Source organism: Chenopodium album, chromosome 9 (genome assembly GCF_948465745.1).
Source record: "Chenopodium album chromosome 9, dcCheAlbu1.1, whole genome shotgun sequence".
NCBI classification, from domain to species: domain Eukaryota; kingdom Viridiplantae; phylum Streptophyta; class Magnoliopsida; order Caryophyllales; family Amaranthaceae; genus Chenopodium; species Chenopodium album.
In genome coordinates, this window is record NC_137842.1 from 66,594,652 (window position 1) to 66,619,562 (window position 24,911).

A 24,911-nucleotide genomic window follows, 5' to 3' on the forward strand; every position below is an offset into this window, starting at 1 on the left:
CCGTATTTTTTTTTGTCGTATAAAAATATACTCATACTTGTTTTTTTTTTTTTTTTTTAAGGAAAAATATACTCATACTTTGTACTAAGAAATATACGTAATCCGTATATAAATACAAAATAAAAAGACATTTAAAAAAGCAAGTTCCACATCCGCCAAACTCACCAAAAAGAAAGGGGAAAGGGTGGTCGACATATTCTTAACGACGTTACACACACCCCTCACTGTACCAACTACAAATCAATGACTGAGAGTATAAAACAAGTTAACAATAAAAAGCATCATTTTAACTCCGTTTATTTTCAACCGTTAAAAACGACCTCTCTTTCTCTTATACCCAAAAACCATAAACTAGAATCAGAATCTCTCTCCTCTCTCTTCTGTGGCGCCTTCTCACTTGCAGTTTCTTAAGGTAATTTCTCCATTTTTATTTCTTATTAATTTTGATATATATTTTTTTGATTTTATTCTATTTTTTTTTTAAAAAACTTAAGTGTAAGAAATTAAGTTATTATTAATGATATTGTTTGATTTGATGAGCGTGATTTTTGGTAACTAAATCTTGCGATTATTTAGTTGTTTTATATTGCTGGATTTTTAATTTTAATTTTGGGGTATTTTATCATCTGAATCGTGGAATTTTGAATAGATTTTTTCTTCTTCTGACTGTTCAATTTTTTTGCTTTTATGGTTAATCGCCATTATTTTCGGATCTTCTGACCTCTGTATATATATATTTTTTTTTCTGAATTTTCATGATTTTCCCACTACTTTTTGGGGGTTTAATAAATATTTAATTTAATTAATAAAACTAATTAATTTTTGATACTATTTATTTCTGACTATACTCTTCATATTCATAACATCATTTGCTCTACTTCCTGCTTCACTCTTCAAGGTTTTTAATTATTATTATTTTTAGTTTAATAATTTTCATTTATCTTAGTATTAATTTTGAGATTGTTGTATTGAGTTTGATTAAATTTTGTAATTTTTTCGAGCTTCAATTGGGGATGTTTAATGTTTACTTAGGTGGTGTTTTGAATGAGAGGAAATGTTTGTCGAGTATATGATTTGATAAAACCTTTGGTAATGGGTAGCCAGAAAAGGCATTTGGACGGGATTTGATCCGAGGTCTTAGAAATTAACGCGCTAGACTTAAACCAACTAAACAAATTAGCATTGACTTACATTTTGGATTTTGATTGTAGGGTTCCTCCTTTTTTCGTATTCTTCTCTTAATCTAAGACTCGTGATTATGATGTTGAGATTTGGTGGTTGTTTCTGATGGCTATTGTGTGTGTGTGTGTGTGTGTGTTTTTTTTTTTTTTTTTAATTTCATAATCTATACTCGTATGAAATGTCACTTTGTTATTCAGAACTTGCATATGTTGTTGCTACTACGGAATATCATTCATTCTTATGAGCTTCGTTTATAATGTTTGTGATCTCGGGATTGTTGTGTTTGGGTACAAACCAATTTGGAACTCTCATAGTTGTTTGAACTTTGGGTATGAGCCAATTCTGGATCAATTGTATTGCAGCAATTGGGTATTTAGGTGTGAAATTTTTGGTAGATTGAGTAATATCTTAGTTGAGTATATGTACTTTTCAATACGCTACAGATGGTTGTGTTTGTTTATTGATTAGTGTGCCCCTCTTTTTCAGAAATTTTTTTGGTCTTTTGGAATATATGTGATTGGTTCTGTTGGTGCTATATGTGGTCAAGGGGCAAACTTCTTTGATTGCTAGCAGCTGAAAATTGGAACTGGTGTATGAGCAAATATGGGAGCTGCTTGTTGCGTTGCTTCTAGAGACAAAGCCATACAACCAGGATCTAGTGGTGAATTTCTGCATAGAAATTTTAGGCATTCTCCAACTTGGAGTTTTCGATGGGATAGTCGAGTTGGGGTAGCTGGTGAAGATACTTCCGTAGGCTGGTTGTCTGATGTTGCTAGTAGGAATGATGCCTTGGATGTGAAATCTGCAACTGATGTGTCAGCACAGGTGTCAGATGGAGGTAGTTCATTGGAGAGTTATCGAACAGGAGCATGGCGCAAGTCTCCAGTGAACCAGGATACGACTAAGAGCCTAAAAACATCTGCCTCAGGTAAAGACTTCTTGGTCTGCCTTGCATTATAATATTTCTTATTTGATTTGACTGTGCAAAATTTATCTAGACTTGGTTAGATATTGGAATATCATGGTTAGTCTTTTCAGTTTCTGCTTTTGATGTCTTTATTCTAATAACTGGTTTCTGTTGTCACTTATCAGAATGATGCTCTTCAATTTGGCCCCATCCCCTTTTTCCGTTATAAAGAGACGTGAAGGGTTTGAGGTTATTGCTAAAGCTATTGCAATAAAAAAAATAGGAGTGAAGGAAAAGGGGTATAGAAAATAAAAGAACAGCTTGACGGATAAACAAATTAGGTTATCCTTTTCAATCTTGATTGCACTTGGATTGTATGTACTTGTCCTTTTAAGCACACAGTTAAAGTACTGTAGCATGGTTGTGGTCGTGGTCAGTTTATTGTTATTGCTGAAAAGAGTTTTAGCTCATTGCATTTCCTGTTCAAGTCCAGAGAGATGCAAATACTTGTTTTAAAGGCAAATAGGGGTTGCCAAGTCATTTTTTTTGTTGAATGTGGGGTAAATTATTGCGTCTTCACTCACTACGCTCACTACTCTCTGTAGTTTTGCTTCTGGATCTCACTATAGTTATGCAGTTGACCTCCATAGTGAAGTAGCTGCTGCTGGCCTCTCTATATGTTGATCTTGATTGCCTGTCTTGAATCTCTGTAAAAGCAATTCGGTTTTTGTAGTCGAGTTTGAGTAACGTATCATTTGTTTTTTTTTTTTATTTTTTTATTTCCTTTGATTTAATTCTTGTCATGATACTGGTAGATTGCTTAGAGGATCAGAAGTAAAGCTACTATTAAAAATGTAAGATTCACCCTGGGAAATTATTGAGTTTATTCTTGTTGCTTAAATGACTGTTTGTGCTTTACCAATATAAATGTGGATTGGTAGCTAGTTTTCAGTGTATCCTGTTAAGATCTTAAATTATTATTGCACTACATTTTTCAAGTTATCTGTTATCTCCAACTCCATAGTTGTCAGTCAACTCCTTACTCCATAGTTGTCAGTTATATTGGTTACTAATATAATTGAAAATGTAAATCTAAGTGGAGTTTTGCTTTCATATATGGCAGGTGAATCTGCTGGGAGGAATGCCTGTACTGAGGTAAATAGGGAAAGTTTTGTGGTTTCTAGATACGTACTTTTGTTTCTCACTATGCAGTGCTCTAATAATTTGTCTTTCCAATATTTCGTAATTTGATTTATTTAGGTGAAACAATCTACAGAATCTCCACCGTTATCAGACCCTGCTTCTGTCAAACTATCACCCTCAGTTCATACAACATCTTCTGTATGCATGTCACCAGTCTCATCCCAAAGCCATCCACCTCCACCATCACCCACCCCATCCAGATGGGCCCGAGGTTCGCCAGCTCACGAGCTTTCCCATCAGGCATCCGAAAGCCACAGTTCTGGGAGAAATTCACCGAGTAATAACTCTGTTTCTGAAGAAGGGCAGGTGCCATTTGGAAACTCGGCTGTAAGCAATGTGTCAACTCGGGGATCCTATGGAAGGTCCTCTGATGGTTGGTCAGCTCATGCCTTCTCAGAACTTATGTCGGCCTCACAGAGAGAACGTTGGTCTTTTGATAGTGATTCCTGCAGCTTTCCTCATGATAAATTGTGTAAAACAAGTGTTCGTAATTCCCGGTCAATCTCTATTGATTTTCAAACATGTGGTATTTGCTCCAAGCTCTTGTCTGAGAAGTCACCTTGGAGCACCCAAAAATTTGTTGCGGGTAATGAATTATCTGTTGTAGCTGTTTTAATATGTGAGCATGTATACCATGCTGAGTGCTTGGAGACCATAACGCCCGAAGTTAATAAATATGATCCTGCCTGCCCGGTTTGTACATTTGGGGAGAAGCAAACTTTGAAATTAGCTGGGAAAATGCTGAAGGCAGAAAAGGATTTGAAAGCTAGGAGTAGCAAGAAGTCAAGGAATCGGGTTGTAGATACCAATGCCTCTTTTGATTTTGATTCTTGGAAGAGAAGTGCTGGTGCACATGAAGGGAAGAGTCCCAAGCTTGGCAACAGCTCTAGCTTGAAGATTTCTGCCGCAAAGCCTTTTTTAAAGCGGCATTTCTCCTTTGGATCAAGGGGCAACAAGTCTGCTTCGGAAAGCCCATCAATAAGGAAAAAGGGATTGTTTTGGGCTAAGTCTAGCAGGGAATAAGCCCTGCAGCTTGGTTTGAAAGATCGGAGGTTAGTGCTCCTATCCATAACAAGTTATGTTTGCTTAAAGATTTGCAACTATGTGGAAGTAATGATACCTTCATCTCAAAGATTGATTGAAATTACAATCTAAAGTCAGGAAATTTCAAAACACCTCTATGCATGCCAGAAATATGTAAAAATACCTGAGATTTGAGCCGTTTTTGCCCATTTTTTGAGGCCACCAATTTAAAGTTGGTACAACCGGGTGTGCAAAAAATTGTTATGATGGGGGTATCACTCATATAATGGTACTTGAGCTTCTTTTTTTTTTTAGAGAGTACTACTTGAGCTTCTTTTTAATGTGTCATGTTATGTGGTTTAGTCTGGAAGGTAGATTTAAAGCTTACGTTTAATCTTCACTTCCAACATTGATTAAACTTCTTTTGCAGGTTCTCTGTGAGTTTGTTACTTGCGTAACATGATGACAAACTTGGTGACACAAAATACAAAGCGGAAGCTGAATATGGCTCGCGTTTTAGGTATCAATTGATTTGATATATCTTCTCTGATATAAAGGGTTTAGTATGGTGATATGACATTGTAAAGAAGGAAATATAGGATATAAAGTATGATAGGAAGTTATAGGTAGGGAAATCAAGTTGGCAGGTGATTTATGAGGGTTTTGATCTTTATTCATGTTATGTACATTTAAATTTGTTTGAAACAAGAATTCAATTATGTTTCGAAAGAAATCGTTCTCTTTTTTACTCGAGTCATATGATAGACTTAGTTGTTATAAATCGTAAAATCCCTACTATGTGAACATGCAACCAAAGGGTGCATATTTTTCAATCAATTGTTCGTCCATCAAGGAACTAGTAGTTAGCCTTAGGGATTTATCCTTAATAGAAATGAACTTAGTAGGGATTTATAACAAATGGTATTAACTATTAAGGATAAAGTTTTACCCTTATATCACTCATTTTTCATTTCTGATTCCAAACTCATACCACGTTTTTACAAATGTATAAATGATACTTTGGGCGTAAAATATGCTGATCGTTTATGGTCGTTGAGATTATATTAACAATTTTTTTTTTTTTTGAAGATCAACAACGTAGTACAAATAACCAAAAGTTGAACCACAAAGTATAAAAAAGTGTATAAGTAATTAATTTGGGTGTTACTTGTCTTGTTATTGATGTAACCTTAACAGTTGTTATTTAGTTGGGAGATTCTACATCGTTATACAAATGTATAGAAATGCATAACCGTGATGTTTGTGTGGTCAAAGGATGTATACCAACCTCAGAATCCTAAAGTTGATTGTTCATCGCTTGCATTTAAATTAATTTCTACTTTTGTCGACTTTTCGTCCGCCCACTGATTACCTATCTTTCTTTAAAAAAAAATAGCATGTGTGTTTTTGGTGGTGTAGTTGCATGAATCAAGCAAAAGCAACAATTGCATGAATCTACAATGTTGCAATTTTACTTTTTAGAAAAATTTCTAACTAAAGTATACAATTTCTTACTTAATTAGCTATGTAAGGACTGAAGAGTAGTAAACGTTAAGAAAATATCTAAAATTTTAGTATAACTGATTTTTTTTTATTTTTTTTATTTTTTTTATTTTTATCAACAACAAAAGAACCTACATAGTAATAAACACGTAAGTGAAATTCTAATTTCAACATTAATAAATTTCATTGTATTTCTTGATGTTGCTTTGAACTTTATTAAATAAATGAAATACAATCTTTTAAGAGGCTTAGTTCAAAAGAGTGTTCTTGTCACTTGAATTTTAATTCTCTTATCTTATTTGTTTTAAAACATTCTTAAACTAAGGGGAACATATCCTAAAAAAGTGTAACTCCATATCATAATATGCATTATACACGGTTCCTTAACAACATCTCTTAACTTGGAAATTAACTCTTTCCCCTGCAAGTTATCTATTGAAAAGTGCAATTTTTTTCATTAAAATAAGCAAAATTAGGCTTATCTCAAAACTATTTTTCATACATTTGTTAATTTAATAACAAGCTTAGTTTTGCTTTACTTATCTAATTTATACAAAATTACAATTAAGTCATTCTACCAATAAAATAAAATAAAATAGTAATTAAGGGTCTGTTCTCTTACGTTGAAATTCAGTTCAGTTCAGTTCAGTCCAGCTCAGTTCAGTTCAGTTCAATCCAGTTCAGTTCAGCTCAGTTCAGTTCAATTCAGTTCAGCTCCTAATTTCCTTCTCTTATAAAATATTCAATTCAGTTAGTTCAGTTCAGTTTAGCTCAGCTCAGCTCAGTTGAGTTGAGTTGAGTTGAGTTTAGTCAATGAGAACAAGCCCTAAGTTTATGCATCAATAATAATTTATGGATACTGTGTACATAATTTAAGGTAATAAGTATAAGTAAGATAACTTTAAACAAAAATGAGCATAGAATTAACAAATTTAAACAAGATAAACAAGCAAAATATTCTTTTACAAGTGAATCATGCACATAATACATCCAAATGTAAAATACAAGTAGGCCACTGTTCTTTTGAACTTCTGGTACATCCAAATATAAAATACAAGTAGACCACTGTCCTTTTGAACTTCTGGGCAAAGTAGAACAGCTTTTAATACGACATAACAAATTTCAAAACATCAGAGCAGAATAGAATAGGGTCGTAGTAGTATTTGTAGCGGCGGTAGAGCTTACCCGTAAACATCCCAACTCAAGAGTCATCAGCCAACTGAAAACATCCGTAGCACGTGTTAACCTTGCACTAAGACACTAATCAATCATATAATTACAAACGTGGAGGCACCTCACAATATCTATCAAACACGTGTTTAATCTCTTCTCTAAACCATCCACAAAGCTCCACTACTCTATTTGTTCCATGCAATTTGTCTATATCTCTAATTCTCTATCACCTCATTCATAATATTGTTATCCTCTTTCTAAATTAAAATCTATCATTATCCAAAGTTTGAACCAAGTTATAAAAAAAAAATAAAAAAAAAAAAAAAAAAAGTTACTTGAAGTGTAAGAAAAATCATATAGGAAAAAAATTGTGTTTTTGTTAGGAGAAGATGGCATATCAACAACATTTGAGGGATGAGCATGGTAATCCGGTTGAGCTAACGGATGAGCAAGGTCATCCGGTTAAGCTTACTGATGAACATGGACATCCCATTCATCTAACCGGCGTTGCGTATACTGATGAAGATGGCAACCCTGTGGACGCCCGTGGGTTGCACTCTACTGCGACTCATGGTGGCGTGGAACATGACAATCTCATGGGTAGTCTCATGGGCGCCCGCTGGGCTGCCCCTCATGGTGGTGGCGTGGGACACGACAATCTCATGGGTACCCATGGGACGCACTCTACTACGACTATGACTCATGGTGGCGTGGGACATGACAATGTCAATAAGACTCATGGTGGTGGTGTTGGTGGCGTGGGACATGACAATCTCATGGCTACCCACGGCGTAGGGCTTATAGGCACCCATGGGATGCAGTCTTCTACGACTCATACTGGCGTGGGACATGATAGCTCCACAGGCACCCGCGGGTTGACTCATGGTGGCGTGGGACATGACAGCTCTACGGCTACCCATGGGACGCACTCTTCTGCCACTCGTGATGCCGTGTTACCAAAAAACCCCTTGACTACTGGGATGCAATCTTCGACTATTGGTGGCGCGGCTCATGGAACTCATGGAGGTCCCATGACAAGCGGGATGCCGTCCGCGACCATTGGTGGAGGCATGCATGGTCATAACGAGCCTGGACACCGCGGCCCTGGGACGCTAGGAGATGTTTTGGGAGGTGGGCAACACCAGCCGAGGAGAGATCAGGCAGGAGGGACTGCTGTTGGTATTGTTACTAAAGAGATTCGACGAAGTGGCACTAGCTCCGGTGAATCGGTTAGTATATATTTTTAGTAACTTCATGCAATCTATCGTTTTATTTCATGAATATTGCAAAAATGTCTCTCCATGTTTGATAAATAACTGCATACAATTTGTTAAAATAAAATGTGTAAACTAACTTTTTTGTTATTGTGTTCTCCCTTTATAATTACATGCGTATATATAAATTTGATACATGTACAAATGTAATGGCCTAATAGGATTCATACGATGATATTTCGATGTACATGTTTACGAGTGACAATATTTAGTCAAAGAAATTTAAACTTTGACCTAAATGTAATAGCCTAATAGGATTCATACGATGATATTTCGATGTACATGTTTACGAGTGACAATATTTAGTCAAAGAAATTTAAACTTTGACCTAAAAATAATTAACCATTTTTCTAAGGCAGATAATAGTCATAATACACCGTATCAAACAAGGCTTTGGAGCTTCCATACTAAAACTAGGCAATAGTAGGAGTAACTCCTCTACCTTAAAAAGTGGAATCATTTCTCCTCTTTCTCCAATGTGGGACACTCACAAGTGGGCTATGATGGGTTTCAACAAGTCCAAAAATCGGATATACAATAATATTTACTCAATTGTTGAATTTTATTTAATTAATCTCAATGCAATACATAATTTTCTTTGTTGAATATGCTATAGTCCGAGGAAGAAGGACATACACCCACGGGTGGGAGAAGGAAGAAGAAAGGATTCGGGGAGAAAATCAAGGATAAGTTAATGCCGGGTGGTAAGCACAAGGATCAGGACGTAGACCATACCGCGACAACCACCATGGCCACAACCACCACTACCACTATCCAGCACCACGAGGACGAGCCTGCTGAGAAGAAAGGTCTAATGGAAAAGATTAAGGACAAGTTGCCTGGCCACCACTAGATAGTTATAGAGTTCGGTTTTTCATTTTCGTTATAGCTTTTGCCAATTTGTACCTTTGGGTGTGAACTCATTACTCATGTAAAGGCCAGAGTTTAAGGCTTTTGTTGTATGTTGAATAATCTATGTGCATCTACTAGTATGCGCAGGGTTAGTTTGTGCTTTTAGATGTTGAGATGTAATTTTAATTTCTTTTGTTTGTTTTTAGGGTTTTTGAATGTGTGAAACTTTTCATTTAAAGAGTGTTTTGAACTTTCAATTGTCTAAGATGATGAATGTACCTTTAATTTCTTAAGCTATGTTTTACCTATTTTGTTGGTGTTTATTTTGAGAAAATACAAGTTGATATCTTATATTAACAAGGAAAAATTGCTCCCATTAATCTGAACTTTGCCCCATCCGCCGAAATTAATCCCAACTTTCGTTTATTATCTATTGCACCGAACTTTGGGGGGTATTAATTTTCGTTGCACCCAACAAGTCAGCCAACCTGATGTAGCAGGTTACCTAGACACGTGTCAACACGTGATAGGTCCAAAAAAAAAAAGAAAAAAAAAAGAAAAACAAAAATTCAAAAAAAAAAACCTACCAAACCCAGCCCCCTACCCTTTCCCGGAAAACACCACACCCCCACCCCCATCCCGCAGGAACTTCGGCCCCCTCCCCGAAAACCCCTCCCCCGCCATCGAAAACCGCCGCCCAGCCACCGCACCCCTTCCCCCACCCCCAAAAACCCCTCCCCCACCCCCAAAAACCCATCCCTTGCATCGAACACCACCCTTAAAACCCCAGATCCGCCGCCCAACACTCCCCCTTCCCTCGAAATTCACCCATTTCCTTCCCCCACCCCCGAAAACCCCTCTCCCGATGTCGGAAAACGGCGCCCATCCCTCCCTCACCCTCGAAATCCATCCCTTTCCCTTCCCCCACCCTCAATTTCACCCCCTTCCCACGAAAACGGCACCCCCTTTCCCCGTCAATTAGCCACGAAAACAACTATGCTAAGGTTGTTTCCGGGGTCTGGGATGGGTGGTGGAGGAAGGCCGGTGGTTTTTAGTGGAAGTCGGGGGTTGTTCGACCGTTTTCCGGTGAAACTAAGGGTCGGGGTTAAGGTGAACGGCGATTGAGGGTGGTGGTGGTGGTGGAGGTGGTTGTGCGTGGTTTTTTTTTTAATTTGTTTTTTTTTAAGCCTATCATGATGCGACACGTGTGCAATTAATCACAAGTCAACAATGTTTACCTGATTAACCGGTTGCAAGTCATTTGGGTGCAATAGAAATTAATACCCCCCAAAGTTCGGTGCAATAGATAATAAACGAAAGTTGGGATTAATTTCGGCGGATGGGGCAAAGTTCAGATTAATGGGAGCAATTTTTCCTATTAACAAAACTGCTTAATATCAAGACTAATTTTGTAAATTCACCAAAGTTAATTTTGTAAATTCAACAACCACACCTCCTTTTTCTTCCCACACCAACCGTCACCATTTGACCCCAATCGATCAAGCACCACCATTCGATCTTCGCAACACCACGAGTACGAACGAATCCCGCCACCATTAGATCTTCTTAACACCACGAGTACGAACGAATCCCTTTCCCTAAGGGCTTTGTATGGACCCGATTTTAATAATTTTCTACTAGGGTGTTTATTATACCGGACGACCGCTTTTAATTTGTGAAGGTGGTCAATCTTGGGCATAACCATGGGAATGGAGGAGAGAGAAGGAAAAATTAGCCATGCGAGGGGAGGAGAGAGAAAATTTGATGATATTAACATGTTTTTATTTGGGTCTATTCTCATTTACAAAGCTAAACTGAATTGAATATTTTACGAGAGAAGGAAATTAGGAACTGAAGTGAACTGAAAATAAGCTCGAGAGAACAGACCCTTAATATAAGTTAACCTGGTTTTCCTCGTTTATTTTCATGAACAGATGACCTTGCACAATTAGTCAATGCATGATTTTAGCAATCTTTTGTGGCAAAGCTAGTGATGTTGGTTGATATATACAGATGATTTAAATTTCAGAATACTTATAATACTCGATAGGCTAATAGCTTGACACAAACTTGGTACCCTGCCATACTTGCATCAACAAAAAACTAGTTCACTTTAGCTAGGTTCTAACCATCCAAACAAAAAGGTGTCCATGTTTTTCCTTTTTTTTTTTTTTAAGGGAACCTCATCCAATAATGCAGAACCTATTAGACTCCAACTAATTCAAATGTGAGCCGAATCAAGTTTCTCAACAAAATCTCCTTTGTTTCCTAGTCTCAATCCTACGCATCGTGTAATTATGTTAATCAGATTACAACAACTCTCTTAACAGCCGATCAACCTCCATGACCAATGAAGTGCATACACTACAATAGTTTAAAGTTATAAACTAGTTCTCGGTACAAAAATGGGGGACTATCTGCTTAACACTTCAGATTCCCGCCCCTTTTCTCTCTCCTCAGCGCAAATGTACTCCCAAGCTCATCTCCTCTCTCATTCTCCCCCTTTCCTTTCTCTCTCCTCAAATTCCTCCAAATTCATCCCCAATCTTCTTCCATTTCAATCGCTCCATTTCTCTTCCACTTCTTCTCTATTCACCTCAAGTTTTTCTCTCTCTTCTCGAGCTCACCTCGCTCCGATTTCAATGGCGGCGTCGAATTCGGACTTCTCGAATCATCCGATTGAAGAACTACAACTCGGCTTCGACAATAGTGACCTTGATCGATTCGCTGATGTTGCGAATGAGCTCGCTGATGCTTCCGGCGAAGTCATCCGCGGATTCTTCCGGAAGAAATTCGAGATTCTCGATAAAGACGACTCCAGTGAGTTCCAATTTTCTCGATTTTTTCTTCACATTTGAAGTGTTTTACTATGATTTTTTGTTAATTAGGTCAAATTTTAGTTGTTTGATTGTTTCAGTGTGTTTTGATTCATCTTTAGAAATTCAATTCATCATGATGATTATTTTTAACATCACAAATTAGTTCTGTAAGTATTCAAAATTGATTGAGAAAATGCGCTTAACTGATTTATTTTCCTATATTTCTGCATAATTTCTGGCTCAATTTGTTCAATTTTCAGTTGTTTAGCATTTACTACCGTTGATTAATTTGTAGCATTTGCCGAAAACATGCAGATTCAGTATATACTTATTTTGATGACTGATATAGTTTGAAATATGCATATTTCTCAATGAATAGTGTAACTACATGATAAATTCCTAATATATAAATATTTTATCAATTTTAGTACATTATTTTGGTTGTTTGGATCATCAGCGTCTCATTTTTGCATCTGTATGTTTTGTAATTTTATATAATGATGACATTAGTAAGCTATTCCATGATTAGTTCGTCAAAATTCAAGTTGTTTTACTCTTTCTCCTGGCTGCATAATATGCTACTTCTAGTCAGGCTCTCAGTTGTTAGGTTACATGACTGATTTTAACGATTGACAAGTGGAATTTCGAGTTCTAATTCTGCCTTTTGTGTATTCAAGCACTGCTCAATCACTGTTTCGATTATTATTTAGAGATTTTCTTGATTTTGATTTTAATTAAGTAGTTTTATAACTTATATTTACTGAGTTTCTCTGTGGCTCTGTGTATCATGGTTGTTTACCTGTTTTAGTAAGTTCTGTTATTGTGGAAACGAGTTTGAAAATGTAGCTGAGTCATCGAGCCCTAGGGCTGCTGGAAACTGCATTTACTGAGAATTTTGTTCATTTACATAACGAATAAGCTGATTGTTGATTTGAGGATGTTTATTTCTAATGATTTTGTATAAATTAGAATAATGAAAAGAAATCATTTCGTTTGTTTACCAATCTTGTTTGTTCTGATCAAGACTGACTAGTCATCCAAACTTATAACTTCAATAGGTGTTGACTGTTGATCACTGAGGCAGATCTACACTTAGCCGATTCACTAAGCTTAGGTTGCACCATACTTCTTTTTGTTTCTTTGTGGTTTTTGTGGATGTTTTGTCACTTTTTATATCTTTCCTAATCTAATTGCCAAAATGTGAAAATTACTTGTTTTATCAACAAATCAATCGTGTATTTAGTATTTTAGTACGTCATAAATCAATTTTGAAAGAAATTCAATTTTTTTTTTGACAAAATATGACGCGAGCTTTTTTTGTTTATATTTCTACACAATTTTTGGCAACACATGCTATATTTTCAGCTGTTTGGTTACTTTGGCCAGTCTACAGTCGAGGAAGCTGTCTACCATCAATAAATGTGTACCATTCTTGCTGAAAACATGCTGAAAAAACAACTGATCTAGTTTGAAATTGATTTATGAAGTTTGCATATATCTTAATGAAAAGTGTAGTATATAATACGAAGTATATACTTATTCTATCAGTCTAAGTATTTTTGTTTGGTTTTTAGTGTCTCATGTTTGCTGCTTCTGTATGTAATGCAATTTTGTATAGCGATGGCATTAGTAAGCTCTGTTTATGTGCTTTGACATTCAAGTAATTTTACTCTTTCTTTATGGTTGCAGAATTTGCTACTTTTAGTCAAGCTCTTAGTTATTAGGTTACATGACTGATTTGAACAATAGGCAAGTGGAATTTGAGTTCTAATTCACCTTTAGTTGCATAAATTATGAGTATAAGCACTCCTCAACTTCTGTTTTTGTTGTTAATTTCAAGATTTTATTGATTTGCTTGTAGGAAATTTTATTTTATCACATTTTGGATTTGCTCTGTGTCTCATGTTTGTTTTAGTAAGCTCTGTTATTGTGGAAACGAGTTTGAAATTGTTGCTGAGCCATGAATTTCTGGGGCTGCTGGACACTGCAATCTCTGAGACTATTGTTCACACTTATTATGTTTTTGCTGGCTGACTGATAATGAGTATTCTAACGATTTTGTATGCATTAGACTAACGTAAGGCGTTTTTAAATAAAAAGAAATTATTGCTTACAAATCTTGTTTGTTCTGATAGAGAATTACTAGTCATCCACACTTCTAACTTCAATTGGTGTTGACTCTTAAAAACTGAAGTAGATTTATGCTTAGTTAATTAACACAACATAAGATTTTGCCATGAATTGATGTTCTCAAATTAGCACTTTTTTGGTTCTTGAGGCCAAACTTTTTGTATCTTACGTAGTCTGATTGCGAACATTATGATAATTACTTGTTCAATTAGTATATGTGTTGGGGATTACCTCTTACGTCAACATAGTTTATTGATTTTTTGGCCAAGGTTTACAAATTTGGACTTTTCACTTGAGACAGTTATTCAGGACAGTAGTATGAGTACAAGACAACTCACATGTATCTGACTGTGGTTCACTTAGAAGCTAGAAAATGAAACATCAACTAATTTGATCAATTCATCATTAATCAGGAACTTCTTTTTTTCACTTTTCTTGCCTTTGCATGCTGATACAAATCAATCAGCAGCTAGAATAATTGTGCCTAAAAATGAATATGTAGTAACTATAGCAGTGATCACCGAATATGTCTTAAATTGCCAGAGACACTTGATGTTTTTGCAAGATTTCATCTTTCACCGCTTAGAGCATTTAACTAATGTTTATCTTGATTTGGCATCTATGTACTGATGTACATTAAACAATGAACGCACCGATTTTTTTTTGTGTGTGTGTGTGTGTGTGTGTGTGTGTGTGCGCGCGCGCGCGCGTATACACAACAATTTCCTTTTAAAATCTATCCTATGGTACTTCCAAGGACTGACATGGTTTATGCTTATAATAATTGATCTTTTGTTGAAAATTTAATGATCAATACATTTGAATCTCCTTTTTTCCTCTGAATGATACTGAACTGCTCCTAACTTTTGATGAAACTAGATCATTCCCAGATTTTTGATATTGTTATAATATGAACTATAGGTCCAGTTACTATTGCTGATCGAACTGCAGAGGAATCAATGGTTACAATTATCATAAAACATTTTCCGTCTCATGCAATGTAAGTTGAAGTTGTGAGCTCGTATCATCATGCTGTCATTTCATGATCATGAGTGTGACTTTCCCTTCAAGACATGGGTTAGCCTTATTGCTGAAAGGAATAAAGTAGTGCAATGATATTCAAGTACTAAATTCTGACATTGTTATTTATTCGCAGTTTTGGAGAAGAAAATGGTTGGAGGTGTAAAGAAAAACATTCAGATTACGTATGGGTTTTAGATCCTATTGATGGCACAAAGAGCTTTATAACTGGTAATTCCTGTCAATTTCCTTTCATAATTAAATGTAGTTTTGGTAATATGATGTTAAGACTCACTTTCCTTGATACATATCTCCAGGAAAACCTGTATTTGGCACTCTTATAGCTCTTCTGTACAAGGGTAAGCCGGTATGACTCAATTGTAATTTGTGTGAATCTCTGTAATGCTGTATAGACGGTTTTTGACCGACTTTATATCATGAAAAAAAAAAATTAATGAGAAATTTGCTGTGCTGTTTTGCTTACTACCGCCTAGCGAAAATCTTTACAGGAGTTTTTACATTGCTATAAAATGTCATGATTGGCAGCTATTTAGGTGCTGTAATTTCTATTGCTCCCCCCTTGTCAATGTTTTTTGTAATAGGTAATGTTAATGCTTGCAGATTCTGGGTGTAATTGATCAACCTATTCTCAGAGAAAGATGGGTTGGTATAAGTGGGAAGAGGACTACATTGAATGGGCAAGATGTGTCAACACGAAGCTGTACAGATCTATCTCACGCGTATTTGTAGGTCTTCTTATTTCTCTTACAAACAGTATTCAGAATCATTTTAGCCTTCATTTTTGTTGACCTCTTTTAATGACAATAAATTGGATGATCATAAGTTTCAGCTGTATTTCTGCTTGCCTTGTTAAGGTACACTACAAGTCCCCATCTTTTTGCCGGGGTTGCTGAAGATGCATTTATTCGCGTTAGGAATAAGGTATGTCATATCTAATTTGCATTTGCTTCCACTTAGCAGCTAGCTTGCAAATCTAATATCAAATACTTAAAACAGGTTAAAGTGCCACTCTATGGATGCGACTGTTATGCTTATGCTCTTCTAGCTTCTGGGTTTGTAGATCTCGTAGTTGAATCTGGCTTGAAGGTGAGCTGACTAATCTTACCAAAGATCTTATGTTCATCATCTTAAACATGTATATGTTTACTCCTTTTCTTTCTGATTGATTTAGTTTCCTGGTTATTTTCAGCCATATGACTTCCTTGCATTAATACCGGTTATAAAAGGGGCCGGTGGGACTATAACTGATTGGAAAGGCGAAGAATTCCACTGGGAAGCTTCACCAGAATCTAAGGCAACAGGTGCAAAAACATGACTCTCTTAACCATTCGAGTATTGATATGTTTTTATATGTTTGTGCATATTTGTTCTGACTTTTTGTAATCATTGTTTAGAGTATAATGTGGTAGCTGCCGGGGATGTTAAGCTTCACCAACAAACCGTCTTAACACTGGGTTGGGAGTGAGACTAGTCTGATATGAATTCAATAGAATTCTTAGTTTTGCAGCTTAAATTTTTAACTATAGGCAAATTATCTTAAATTTTGTAATTTATTCATTATTAACTCATGTCATTTGTTTATGAACGTTGCTGCAAGGTTTATGCAAGGTTTTTAATGTTCAGAAGCTGATGAGTGATGACGTCAAAATTTACCAAAAGGCTAGTAGTTCTTCTGCAAGATTACCTTAAACTCCAATTACATCTTGAAAATTTGAACACTTGCTAAATGAGACATTATGCAAAATGGAGTAGTTTTTTTAATAACAGAATTATGTTTCAAATTTTAGCTGAACCCTGTAAGATAAAAAGGGAAAGAATTGAAAGTATCAAGGTTAATGCAAATGAAGAATTTGTTAAGAAATTAAAGCTAGTTAGTATAAAACCATAGTTTCAATTTGAAATTCACAATAGAACAAAGAGATAGAACAAAGAATTATAAGAAAATTTGTGAATTTTTTTTTTAGTACTAATCCTTTCCAAAATCTGCAGAATAAGTAGCACTTGACTCTAGCTTTTTTGCTTCGTTTAGTTTTCTCACAGCCTGCAGAGCAAATAAACAACATAAGTAACTCGATCACATAAAAAATATACTATGCACCTTTATAAAATTAATTTCAAGTTGCATGCAATGTTTGAAAATTCCCTAGCCACTAACTTGACAATTATAGCTAAATTATGATGGAACAAAATTATGAAATTAGTTTGGACGAGCTAATTTGCTTGAGAAAAAAACATGCCAAAAAGGGTTGATAAATTAATCTTTTAAGCAAGCCCCTTTTAAGAGATTAAGGCCCATTTAAATAACAAGCTAACCATTGGGGCACAAATTAAATACAAAGAAATTTGCTTAAAATCTTATGTGGCATAAAAACAACTTTAATGGCGGAGAATCTCCAAATGGTAAGCTAATTGTTAAATTAGTTTGTCATGCCACATATGATTTCAAGCAAAACCACTTTGTAGCTATTTTATACCCCAATGCAATGACTAGCTACTAGTTTGCTTTTTTCTTTTCCTTTTTTTTTTTTTTGAATAAGCCGGACTTTCTCAATTAGCTTTATTAATTTTAATATATTAATCTCCAAAAATTTTGGAAACTTTTTTTTCTCAAACAAATAAGCTTGTCTAAGCTAATTTGCTTGGCCAAACTAATTGTATTTCTTAACTTCAATGGTCAAGCTAGTAGCTAGAGATTTTTTAAAGTTACAAACAAGTCTTTAGATACAACAATTGGAGTTATGAGCAACTCTAATGGTTGTAGCTAGGGACTTGCTTTCCAAAAGTCTCTAGCTACTAGCATGACCATTGGAGCTAAAAAATACAATTAGTTTGGCCAAGCAAAGCAAGCTAATTTGCTTGAGAAAGAAGTTTCTAAAATTTTAGAGATTAATGTACTAATATAATTAAACTTTTAGAGATAATTGAGAAAGTTAAGCTCATTTAAGTTCCAAGCCATTAGCTAACCATTGGAGCACAAAATAGCTACACAAAAAATTAGTTTAAAATCCTACGTGGTATGGCAAGCTTATTTGAGAATTAGCTTTACCATTGGAGATGCTTATATTGTCAAATTCGTTTGCTATGCCACATAAGTTTTTAAGCTAATTGTCATTTTAGCTTAGAGCTCCAATGGCCATCTATTAGCTTACTAATTTTTTATATCCTACCTCCCGAATTAACTTTTTTATATTTCATTTTATTTTTTATTTTATTTATGCAAGTTTTTTCCAAGCAAATTAGCTTTGAAAATTAAGTTTTTTTTTTTTTTTTTTTTTTGTTTTTTTTTTTTTTTTTTTTTTTCTAATTTCATTTTAATTAAGTTTTTTGCAAGCTAATTTGCTTCGCCGAACTAATTGCATTTTCGAACTCCAATGGTCAAGCTTGTAGCTAGGGTTCATTTAATATTGCAAGCAAGTCCCTAGTGAGTAGCTACAACCATTGGAGTTGCTCTAACAAACTAATTTGCAAATACGCTCCACTAGAGTTGCTCTTAGCACTCACCTTTGTTGCATTCTAAACCTATTAGCGAATGGCTTAGAAACTACTAGGCTAAATAATGAAAACAATGCATGTGCGTTGCACGGGGAAAAGTGCATGCTCCACAAATAAAACTCATGCTGTTTAATGGTCTAAATATGACAAATATTACCTTCATGAAGTCTTCATGAATCACATAATCTCTCTCAGCACGTATGGCTGACATACCAGCTTCAGTACAAATGTTTCGTAGATCGGCCCCATTAAATCCCTGGAAAAAAAAAAAAGGGCAACATATTCAACACCTTGATAGATGTGGTAGCAGAAAATAATAGGTAAGTCTACATAAAGTAGAAGATCACCTCTGCTAGCTTAACAACTGCTTCATAGTCGATCTCACCATGTTTGGCAATACCAGCAGCATGGATTTTGAGAATTTCCATTCTTGACTGTTCATTTGGCAATGGAATCTCAATTTTCCTATCTAGACGTCCTGGACGAAGAAGTGCTGGGTCCAGCACATCCGGTCTGTTTGTTGCCATGATCATTTTGACCTGCATTTACAAAGTACAATGTGGTCAAAGAGGAACATCAAATTATCAACTGCAACGCGCCTACAGATTACAGCAAGATTACTCTATAATGAGTTTCATAGTCATAATACCTTGCCTAGCTGATCAAAACCATCAAGCTGATTCAGCAGTTCCATAAGGGTTCTTTGAATTTCACGATCAGCACTTGTACCCTCACTGAATCGACGACCTCCAATAGCATCAATCTCATCCATGAAGATGATGCAAGGCTGAGAATAGAAACATAAGAGTCATAAACCACAAGAAACCATTTAAACCAGTACCCTCATACTGTGATAACTACGTTAAATGCCGCTATCTCACCTGGTGTTCTCGAGCGTAATTGAACATTTCACGGATCAGTCTTGCACTTTCACCAATGTACTTATCGATGATAGCACTTGATACAACCTATAACAAATATAAGAAATAACAGTTATTTACACTGTTAGTATGTTACTCCCCTTAAAAAAAATAGCACTTGATACAACCTATAACAAATATAAGAAATAACAGTTATTTACACGTTAGTATGTTACTCCCCTTAAAAAAAACAAAAAAAAAAATCATGAGGATGCAACCATTTTCAAATGCATATGCTTTAATACCTTTAGGAAATTGGCATCTATATTACTGGCTATGGCTCGAGCTAACAATGTCTTGCCAGTCCCTGGAGGCCCATAGAGAAGAACACCCTGTAAAGGAAAACATACACAAATATTGCGTTAGCCCAACAAATATCTACCCAAGGTAACAAAACCAAAAAAACAAAAATAAACAAAGAAAATACAGTCCCACACAAAGTATATACCTTTGGAGGTTTAATTCCCACACGAATGAAAAGCTCAGGATTCATCAGTGGAAGCTCAATGGATTCCCTCAGTTCTCGGATTTGATCAGACAGCCCTCCCACAGCAGAATAGCTTATATTCCCAGGATCTTCATGAAGCATATTGTATACAACTGGATCAACCTGCATATGCAACATATGAGAACATGATGCAATATCATAAAGCGATGTGGCAAACAGAAGTCACAGAACCATAGGCTTCAACCATGCGCTAAATCTGCAATAATTGTATAATACATTCTCACTTTACATGTACAAGAATTACACAACTGAATAAGAACTTCACAAACTTAAGCACCTATTTTTTGCATCTTGGGATCACCACTTTCAATTTAATGCATAAATTAAACATTTAAATGCGGTCGCTGTAGGAAGAGGGCATCAGAAATTATGATAAAGCTAGCCTGTGTCAAACAATCTGGATTAAGACTTAGTGTTCTGTGATAAAATCTGAGTAAAATTTATTCAACTAATACAAGCTATAGATTAATTCAAAGGAAGATATAGTATAAGCAGAATAATGCCCTACAAGCGACCCAAATATATTGAAAAGACGCACCCAACAGAATGAATCTTATCTATGAAGAGCAAGCTTCAACAAAACATCCTGTGCGAATGAATTCATTAGCATAATGATTAGTGATGTCAGTTTAACATCTTGATAAACTAGACAAAACCCTTCCTGAGGAAACCATTTACCTTCAGATATGTTAAAAATCTTACACTACTCTTATCATTTATACTTTGAGCTTCCATAAGGCATGTAATGAACCAAATCCAATATTGTTTGAGGCACATTCAAACTCCAAAGCAGCAATTGGCAACAGTCACGATTTTTCAATAATTTTGACATTTAAGTTCCAACATTAGCTCATGATAAGACTCAACCACCCACTGCCTAGCTCAGTGGCAGTGACATTTAAATAAGTTTAAAACTAAGAATCAACTAAGCTTCTGGTCAATCCCAATCAACCAAATGGAAATCATGGCAGAAGTAAACACAAAAACTCAGATGCAGGACAAGGTAAAATAGAGAACATAAGAGGAGAAACTCACTTCACGAGGAAGAGCACGCATAATGGTGAGGGTAGTCATGTCAAGTACCACTCGAGTTCCAGAAGTGAGCTTTTCTTTGTCCACTTTGCTACGACAACCAACCACATACCTTGGTCCACTGCTAGCTTTCACAATTACTGGCACACATAAACACATTACTCAGTCACCTATATGATTGGATCTATTTGGTACTGCAGTGCTAAATGACCAAGGAAAAAGTTAAGGGAAAAAAGGTTGTTCAAGTTATATGTACACGTCTAAGTACAAACTACAACACTTGGATAAACAGAGTAATATCACTGATATGAAGCAAAGAGGACAGTGAAATAGATAGAACAAAAGCATTTTGTCTTAAAGATCTCATCATAGATGGAATAATTAAAAATAAGCCTGCAACCAAGACTTGACACACCCTAGTGGAAGTCCAAGCAACAAAGTTCACATAACTCTAATCCTGCTACTAATGGAAGAGATTCTCAATTCTCTTTATTTTTATTTTTTTTAAAAAAAAAAGAAAAGGAAAAAAAAAAAGGATAGTGGCAAAAGATCAACAAATCCTAAGGTACCTTAACTCCTTAAGGTAACAAACCAGCAAAATGAATTTAGTGGTAAAACAGACAAGAAGAGATCAAGAAATCAATTACATCTCTCATTGTCAAGAGGCCTTAGGACTTCTCCAATGATCTGCCCAACACTCTGGAGTGACTTTAGATCATCCTCTGTTTTAGCGTAGTCCTTTTTGGCACTTCGCAACTCTTCCTTCACTGAAAATATAGAAATTAAATACATAAGCAGCAGCCTTAAAATAAAAGGGAACACACTACAACAAAAGGACAACACAAATGATCCACTACTAGAATCAACAAAATATCAAGTTGCATAAATACCAAGCAACCATTCTCAACTAAAAAAAAATACACACAACACTCTCCTCCAACCTCAATGGAAATTTATAGTGATAAACCAAAACTCATCACCACTATTCAGCATCTTCCATAACTGTCACAACTGATGAAACTAGTTGTTTTTCCATATACCTTGTTTAGATATTTAAATAGCATAGTTTAAATTTCAAGGTTTCAACACAAAACCTAAGTGGCAAATTTATTAGACTGAAACGACCATCACTACTCATTAAACTAGTGGGTTTTCAACATTGCTTTCACTCACTAATCTTATTAATCTTTGGTCTGAATTTCTGTTTTCAACAAAAAATTTAAAGAGCAATTTTTAACAGTGTCTAAGGCATGCAATTTATTGAGAACAAATTTGCAAGAAAACAGAACAAAAAAAAAAAAGGAGGAAAGCATTGAGCACGAATTGGTCGTTTACTTGAGGCTTACCAAAGCTCCATTAATAAATAAATGTTGATTGACCAAAAACCTAGTTGAATAAAAGTTACAAAGTTGGATTTTGAATTACCTCTTGTATGGATCAGGTTGATACCAAACAAACAACTATGTGTCCACTGTCCAGGTTACAAACGTCACTTATATGGATGGAGATAAATTACTCACATCACATCCTCCATTCATTCTTTTCTAATGCCGAAATATAAATTCCAAATAAAACACCTAAAGTGATAGTTTCTCAAACTTTAGAATTTCAAGTTACTAAAATAGCAGCTAACAGGAAAAGAAAAGCATATTGCTTCTTCAGCAGCATTAAGATCATTTACGTAAGGTTAGTTAAAGCGTTGCTTGTCCATCACTGCCTCAGTTAACTTGACCATAGCTTAGCTTAGAGTTAGCAACAAGTAGCCTCTTCTGTTAGCAACTCTAGACAAGTTATAATCACAAAATCGCAACACAACTTCATATTTATTCAATAATTTGAGATACAAACCCCAGCACAGGCAATAATTCCTCAATAAACTCAAATTTTGGTTACATTCTTCGGAAATTAACATTTCTCTTGAGGCTACGATCACTGCATCTATGCAAATTGACTACAGAATTCAAAACAAGGAGCCTTCTTAATTGACAGGTTCTGATTGCAAATATCGCAGCACAAGTTCATATAATTCTTCGTTTTACTTCACAAACCCTAACACGAGCAAACATTTCTCAATAAAATCAAAATTTGGCTTAAAATTCTCCAATAACTAACGTTTCCAATTACATGCACTAAAATCTTCAGATCAGATACGAAATTACAGTCAGAAATCACAAAAACGAATAGCGAAACAATTTTCCATAAATTTTCAAACATTTAAACGAAAATCGAAAATCAAACTTAAACACTTCAAATTCCACTACGATTACACTGGATGTTGATTTCTCACAACATCAATTAACTAATTCGACTAGAAATTCATCAAATTCGACTATCTCGGAGTTAAATTAGATATAAATTCATGCAAATTTGATATCGTAAACAGCTAAACAAACTAAAAGCAGATTCAAAACCCTAAAATTCAATAACCTAGAAATTAATGAAGACAAAAGGTCGAAATTAGGGATTCAGAATGAAAAACCTTTTCTGCTTCGAGATTCAAGCTCGCGATGTTGAAGGAGCTTCTTATTGTATTCGGCAACGGCGGCCTTACGCTTAACCTCTTCTTCGGTCGACATTAGAGAGAGGTCTGCAGAATAAAGCAGATGATCTCCGATGAGAGAGGAGAGAGAAAGAGAGAGAAGTTTTTGAGACTTGCACAGAGTAAGGAAGGACTTCCGATTTGTCACATACTCAAATACGGAGTATGTTATTCAACAAGATTATATAGTGTACTCCGTAATTCCTTCTCAGTAATTTAACAACCCCTAACCTTATCATATTACTCAGTCATTTTTATTTGGATCTTGCTAACTAACACCCCCGAGACGTTGGATAAGCATTTAAAATCTTACCTAAAATGGTGTTAATTTGGGAAAGCATGATAAAATCACGCGTCGATCGGTGTAATTAGTGTTAATTTTAATTTAATCTTTCTATTTTTAACTAGCTTATCCAACGCCTCCGGGGCGTTCATTACTAGATTGTATCCACGCATTATACATAACATGTGTATTTGAATAATAAATTTAAATAATAATCAATGCATGAGATTTGAGAATTTGGCTTTTGGAGGATTGTAGTTAACCGACTCTACAATTATATATAGATTTTATTTTATTAGATTTAATATAAAAAACACTTTAATTTTTGTTTAGAGTAAATTTTATTCACCTGATTTTAATTATTAGAAATTATTATAGTAAAATTTATTTTAATTGTAATTTGAATTTAGACAACGTTTATTATAACTCATTTTTAGATTATACTTTGAAAAAGAATAGGTTCTATTAAACTTTAAAAACATAAATATAATTAGGCAAAAACTAATGAGCATCTCGGGCCGTTTGATAAAAAAAAAAACTAAATGTAGATTATTAATTTGAAATAAACATTAATTATACCAATCAACGCATGATTTTGGCATGTATTCCCACATTAATACGGATTGGAGTACCATTTTATGAAGTATATTTGATTGTTATCTAATGCCCCGGGGCGCTCGTGAGCAAGATCATCATATAACTATTAAAGATTAATGTTGTAATTCACGCATAATATATACGAGTAGTAGAGTATTTGACAAAAATGAATAAAAGATAAAACTAGTAAACTATGATGAAATTCACAATTTCACCACTCAATTCTCAATTTCCTTATCATGCAATTAAAGATATGTATAATCAAAGGTGTATTTTAAAAACCTTCTAAAGCATTTGTGACAATTTATTTTGGACAAAAGGAGTAATAATGAGCAAAAACTCTTATTTCTTATATAATGAGAAACTTGGGTAAATAATTGGAGTTCACATTCCAAAATTAATTCTGCCATTATTGATGAGTGCAACTTGTAGA

At 35.1% G+C, this 24,911-nt stretch overlaps 4 protein-coding genes across 4 annotated transcripts; 3 read left to right on the forward strand and 1 right to left on the reverse strand.

Moving 5' to 3' along the window:
* Positions 1-264: 264 nt before the first annotated feature.
* Positions 265-5,048, forward strand: LOC145558861 (uncharacterized). The gene is made up of 5 exons (XM_081620211.1): positions 265-412; positions 1,669-2,110; positions 3,213-3,244; positions 3,350-4,344; positions 4,746-5,048. The coding sequence occupies exons 2-4, from the start codon at positions 1,786-1,788 to the stop codon at positions 4,313-4,315; spliced, it is 1,323 nt and encodes a 440-aa protein (XP_081476337.1). The 5' UTR covers positions 265-412; positions 1,669-1,785; the 3' UTR covers positions 4,316-4,344; positions 4,746-5,048.
* A 2,245-nt stretch (positions 5,049-7,293) lies between these two features.
* On the forward strand, positions 7,294-9,284 carry LOC145560253 (uncharacterized). The gene is made up of 2 exons (XM_081621509.1): positions 7,294-8,220; positions 8,882-9,284. The coding sequence occupies exons 1-2, from the start codon at positions 7,381-7,383 to the stop codon at positions 9,116-9,118; spliced, it is 1,077 nt and encodes a 358-aa protein (XP_081477635.1). The 5' UTR covers positions 7,294-7,380; the 3' UTR covers positions 9,119-9,284.
* A 2,010-nt stretch (positions 9,285-11,294) lies between these two features.
* Positions 11,295-16,854, forward strand: LOC145558863 (bifunctional phosphatase IMPL2, chloroplastic-like). Its single transcript, XM_081620213.1, has 9 exons — positions 11,295-11,937; positions 14,988-15,066; positions 15,223-15,317; positions 15,404-15,453; positions 15,708-15,832; positions 15,962-16,028; positions 16,104-16,193; positions 16,297-16,408; positions 16,502-16,854. Exons 1-9 carry the CDS (start codon positions 11,523-11,525, stop codon positions 16,570-16,572), a joined length of 1,104 nt encoding a protein of 367 aa, XP_081476339.1. The 5' UTR covers positions 11,295-11,522; the 3' UTR covers positions 16,573-16,854.
* An 85-nt stretch (positions 16,855-16,939) lies between these two features.
* Positions 16,940-23,741, reverse strand: LOC145558862 (26S proteasome regulatory subunit 10B homolog A-like). The gene is made up of 10 exons (XM_081620212.1): positions 23,539-23,741; positions 21,707-21,826; positions 21,063-21,199; positions 19,968-20,129; positions 19,765-19,851; positions 19,481-19,567; positions 19,249-19,386; positions 18,947-19,138; positions 18,757-18,855; positions 16,940-17,148 (listed from the first exon to the last, which is right to left on the reverse strand). The coding sequence occupies exons 1-10, from the start codon at positions 23,633-23,635 to the stop codon at positions 17,074-17,076; spliced, it is 1,194 nt and encodes a 397-aa protein (XP_081476338.1). The 5' UTR covers positions 23,636-23,741; the 3' UTR covers positions 16,940-17,073.
* Between the last annotated feature and the right edge of the window lie 1,170 nt (positions 23,742-24,911).

Coding starts and splice junctions, on each gene's coding strand:
- LOC145558861 (XM_081620211.1), top strand. CDS start 1,786: ATGGGAGCTGCTTGTTGCGTTGCTTCTAGAGACAAAGCCATACAACCA. Junction 2,111..3,212: donor CCTAAAAACATCTGCCTCAG/GTAAAGACTTCT, acceptor CATATATGGCAG/GTGAATCTGCTGGGAGGAAT. Junction 3,245..3,349: donor GGAGGAATGCCTGTACTGAG/GTAAATAGGGAA, acceptor TGATTTATTTAG/GTGAAACAATCTACAGAATC.
- LOC145560253 (XM_081621509.1), top strand. CDS start 7,381: ATGGCATATCAACAACATTTGAGGGATGAGCATGGTAATCCGGTTGAG. Junction 8,221..8,881: donor GCACTAGCTCCGGTGAATCG/GTTAGTATATAT, acceptor AATATGCTATAG/TCCGAGGAAGAAGGACATAC.
- LOC145558863 (XM_081620213.1), top strand. CDS start 11,523: ATGGGGGACTATCTGCTTAACACTTCAGATTCCCGCCCCTTTTCTCTC. Junction 15,067..15,222: donor CATTTTCCGTCTCATGCAAT/GTAAGTTGAAGT, acceptor ATTTATTCGCAG/TTTTGGAGAAGAAAATGGTT. Junction 15,833..15,961: donor GATCTATCTCACGCGTATTT/GTAGGTCTTCTT, acceptor TGCCTTGTTAAG/GTACACTACAAGTCCCCATC.
- LOC145558862 (XM_081620212.1), bottom strand. CDS start 23,635: ATGTCGACCGAAGAAGAGGTTAAGCGTAAGGCCGCCGTTGCCGAATAC. Junction 21,200..21,706: donor GCCTCTTGACAATGAGAGAT/GTAATTGATTTC, acceptor TATGTGTGCCAG/TAATTGTGAAAGCTAGCAGT. Junction 19,852..19,967: donor TGGGAATTAAACCTCCAAAG/GTATATACTTTG, acceptor TTTCCTTTACAG/GGTGTTCTTCTCTATGGGCC.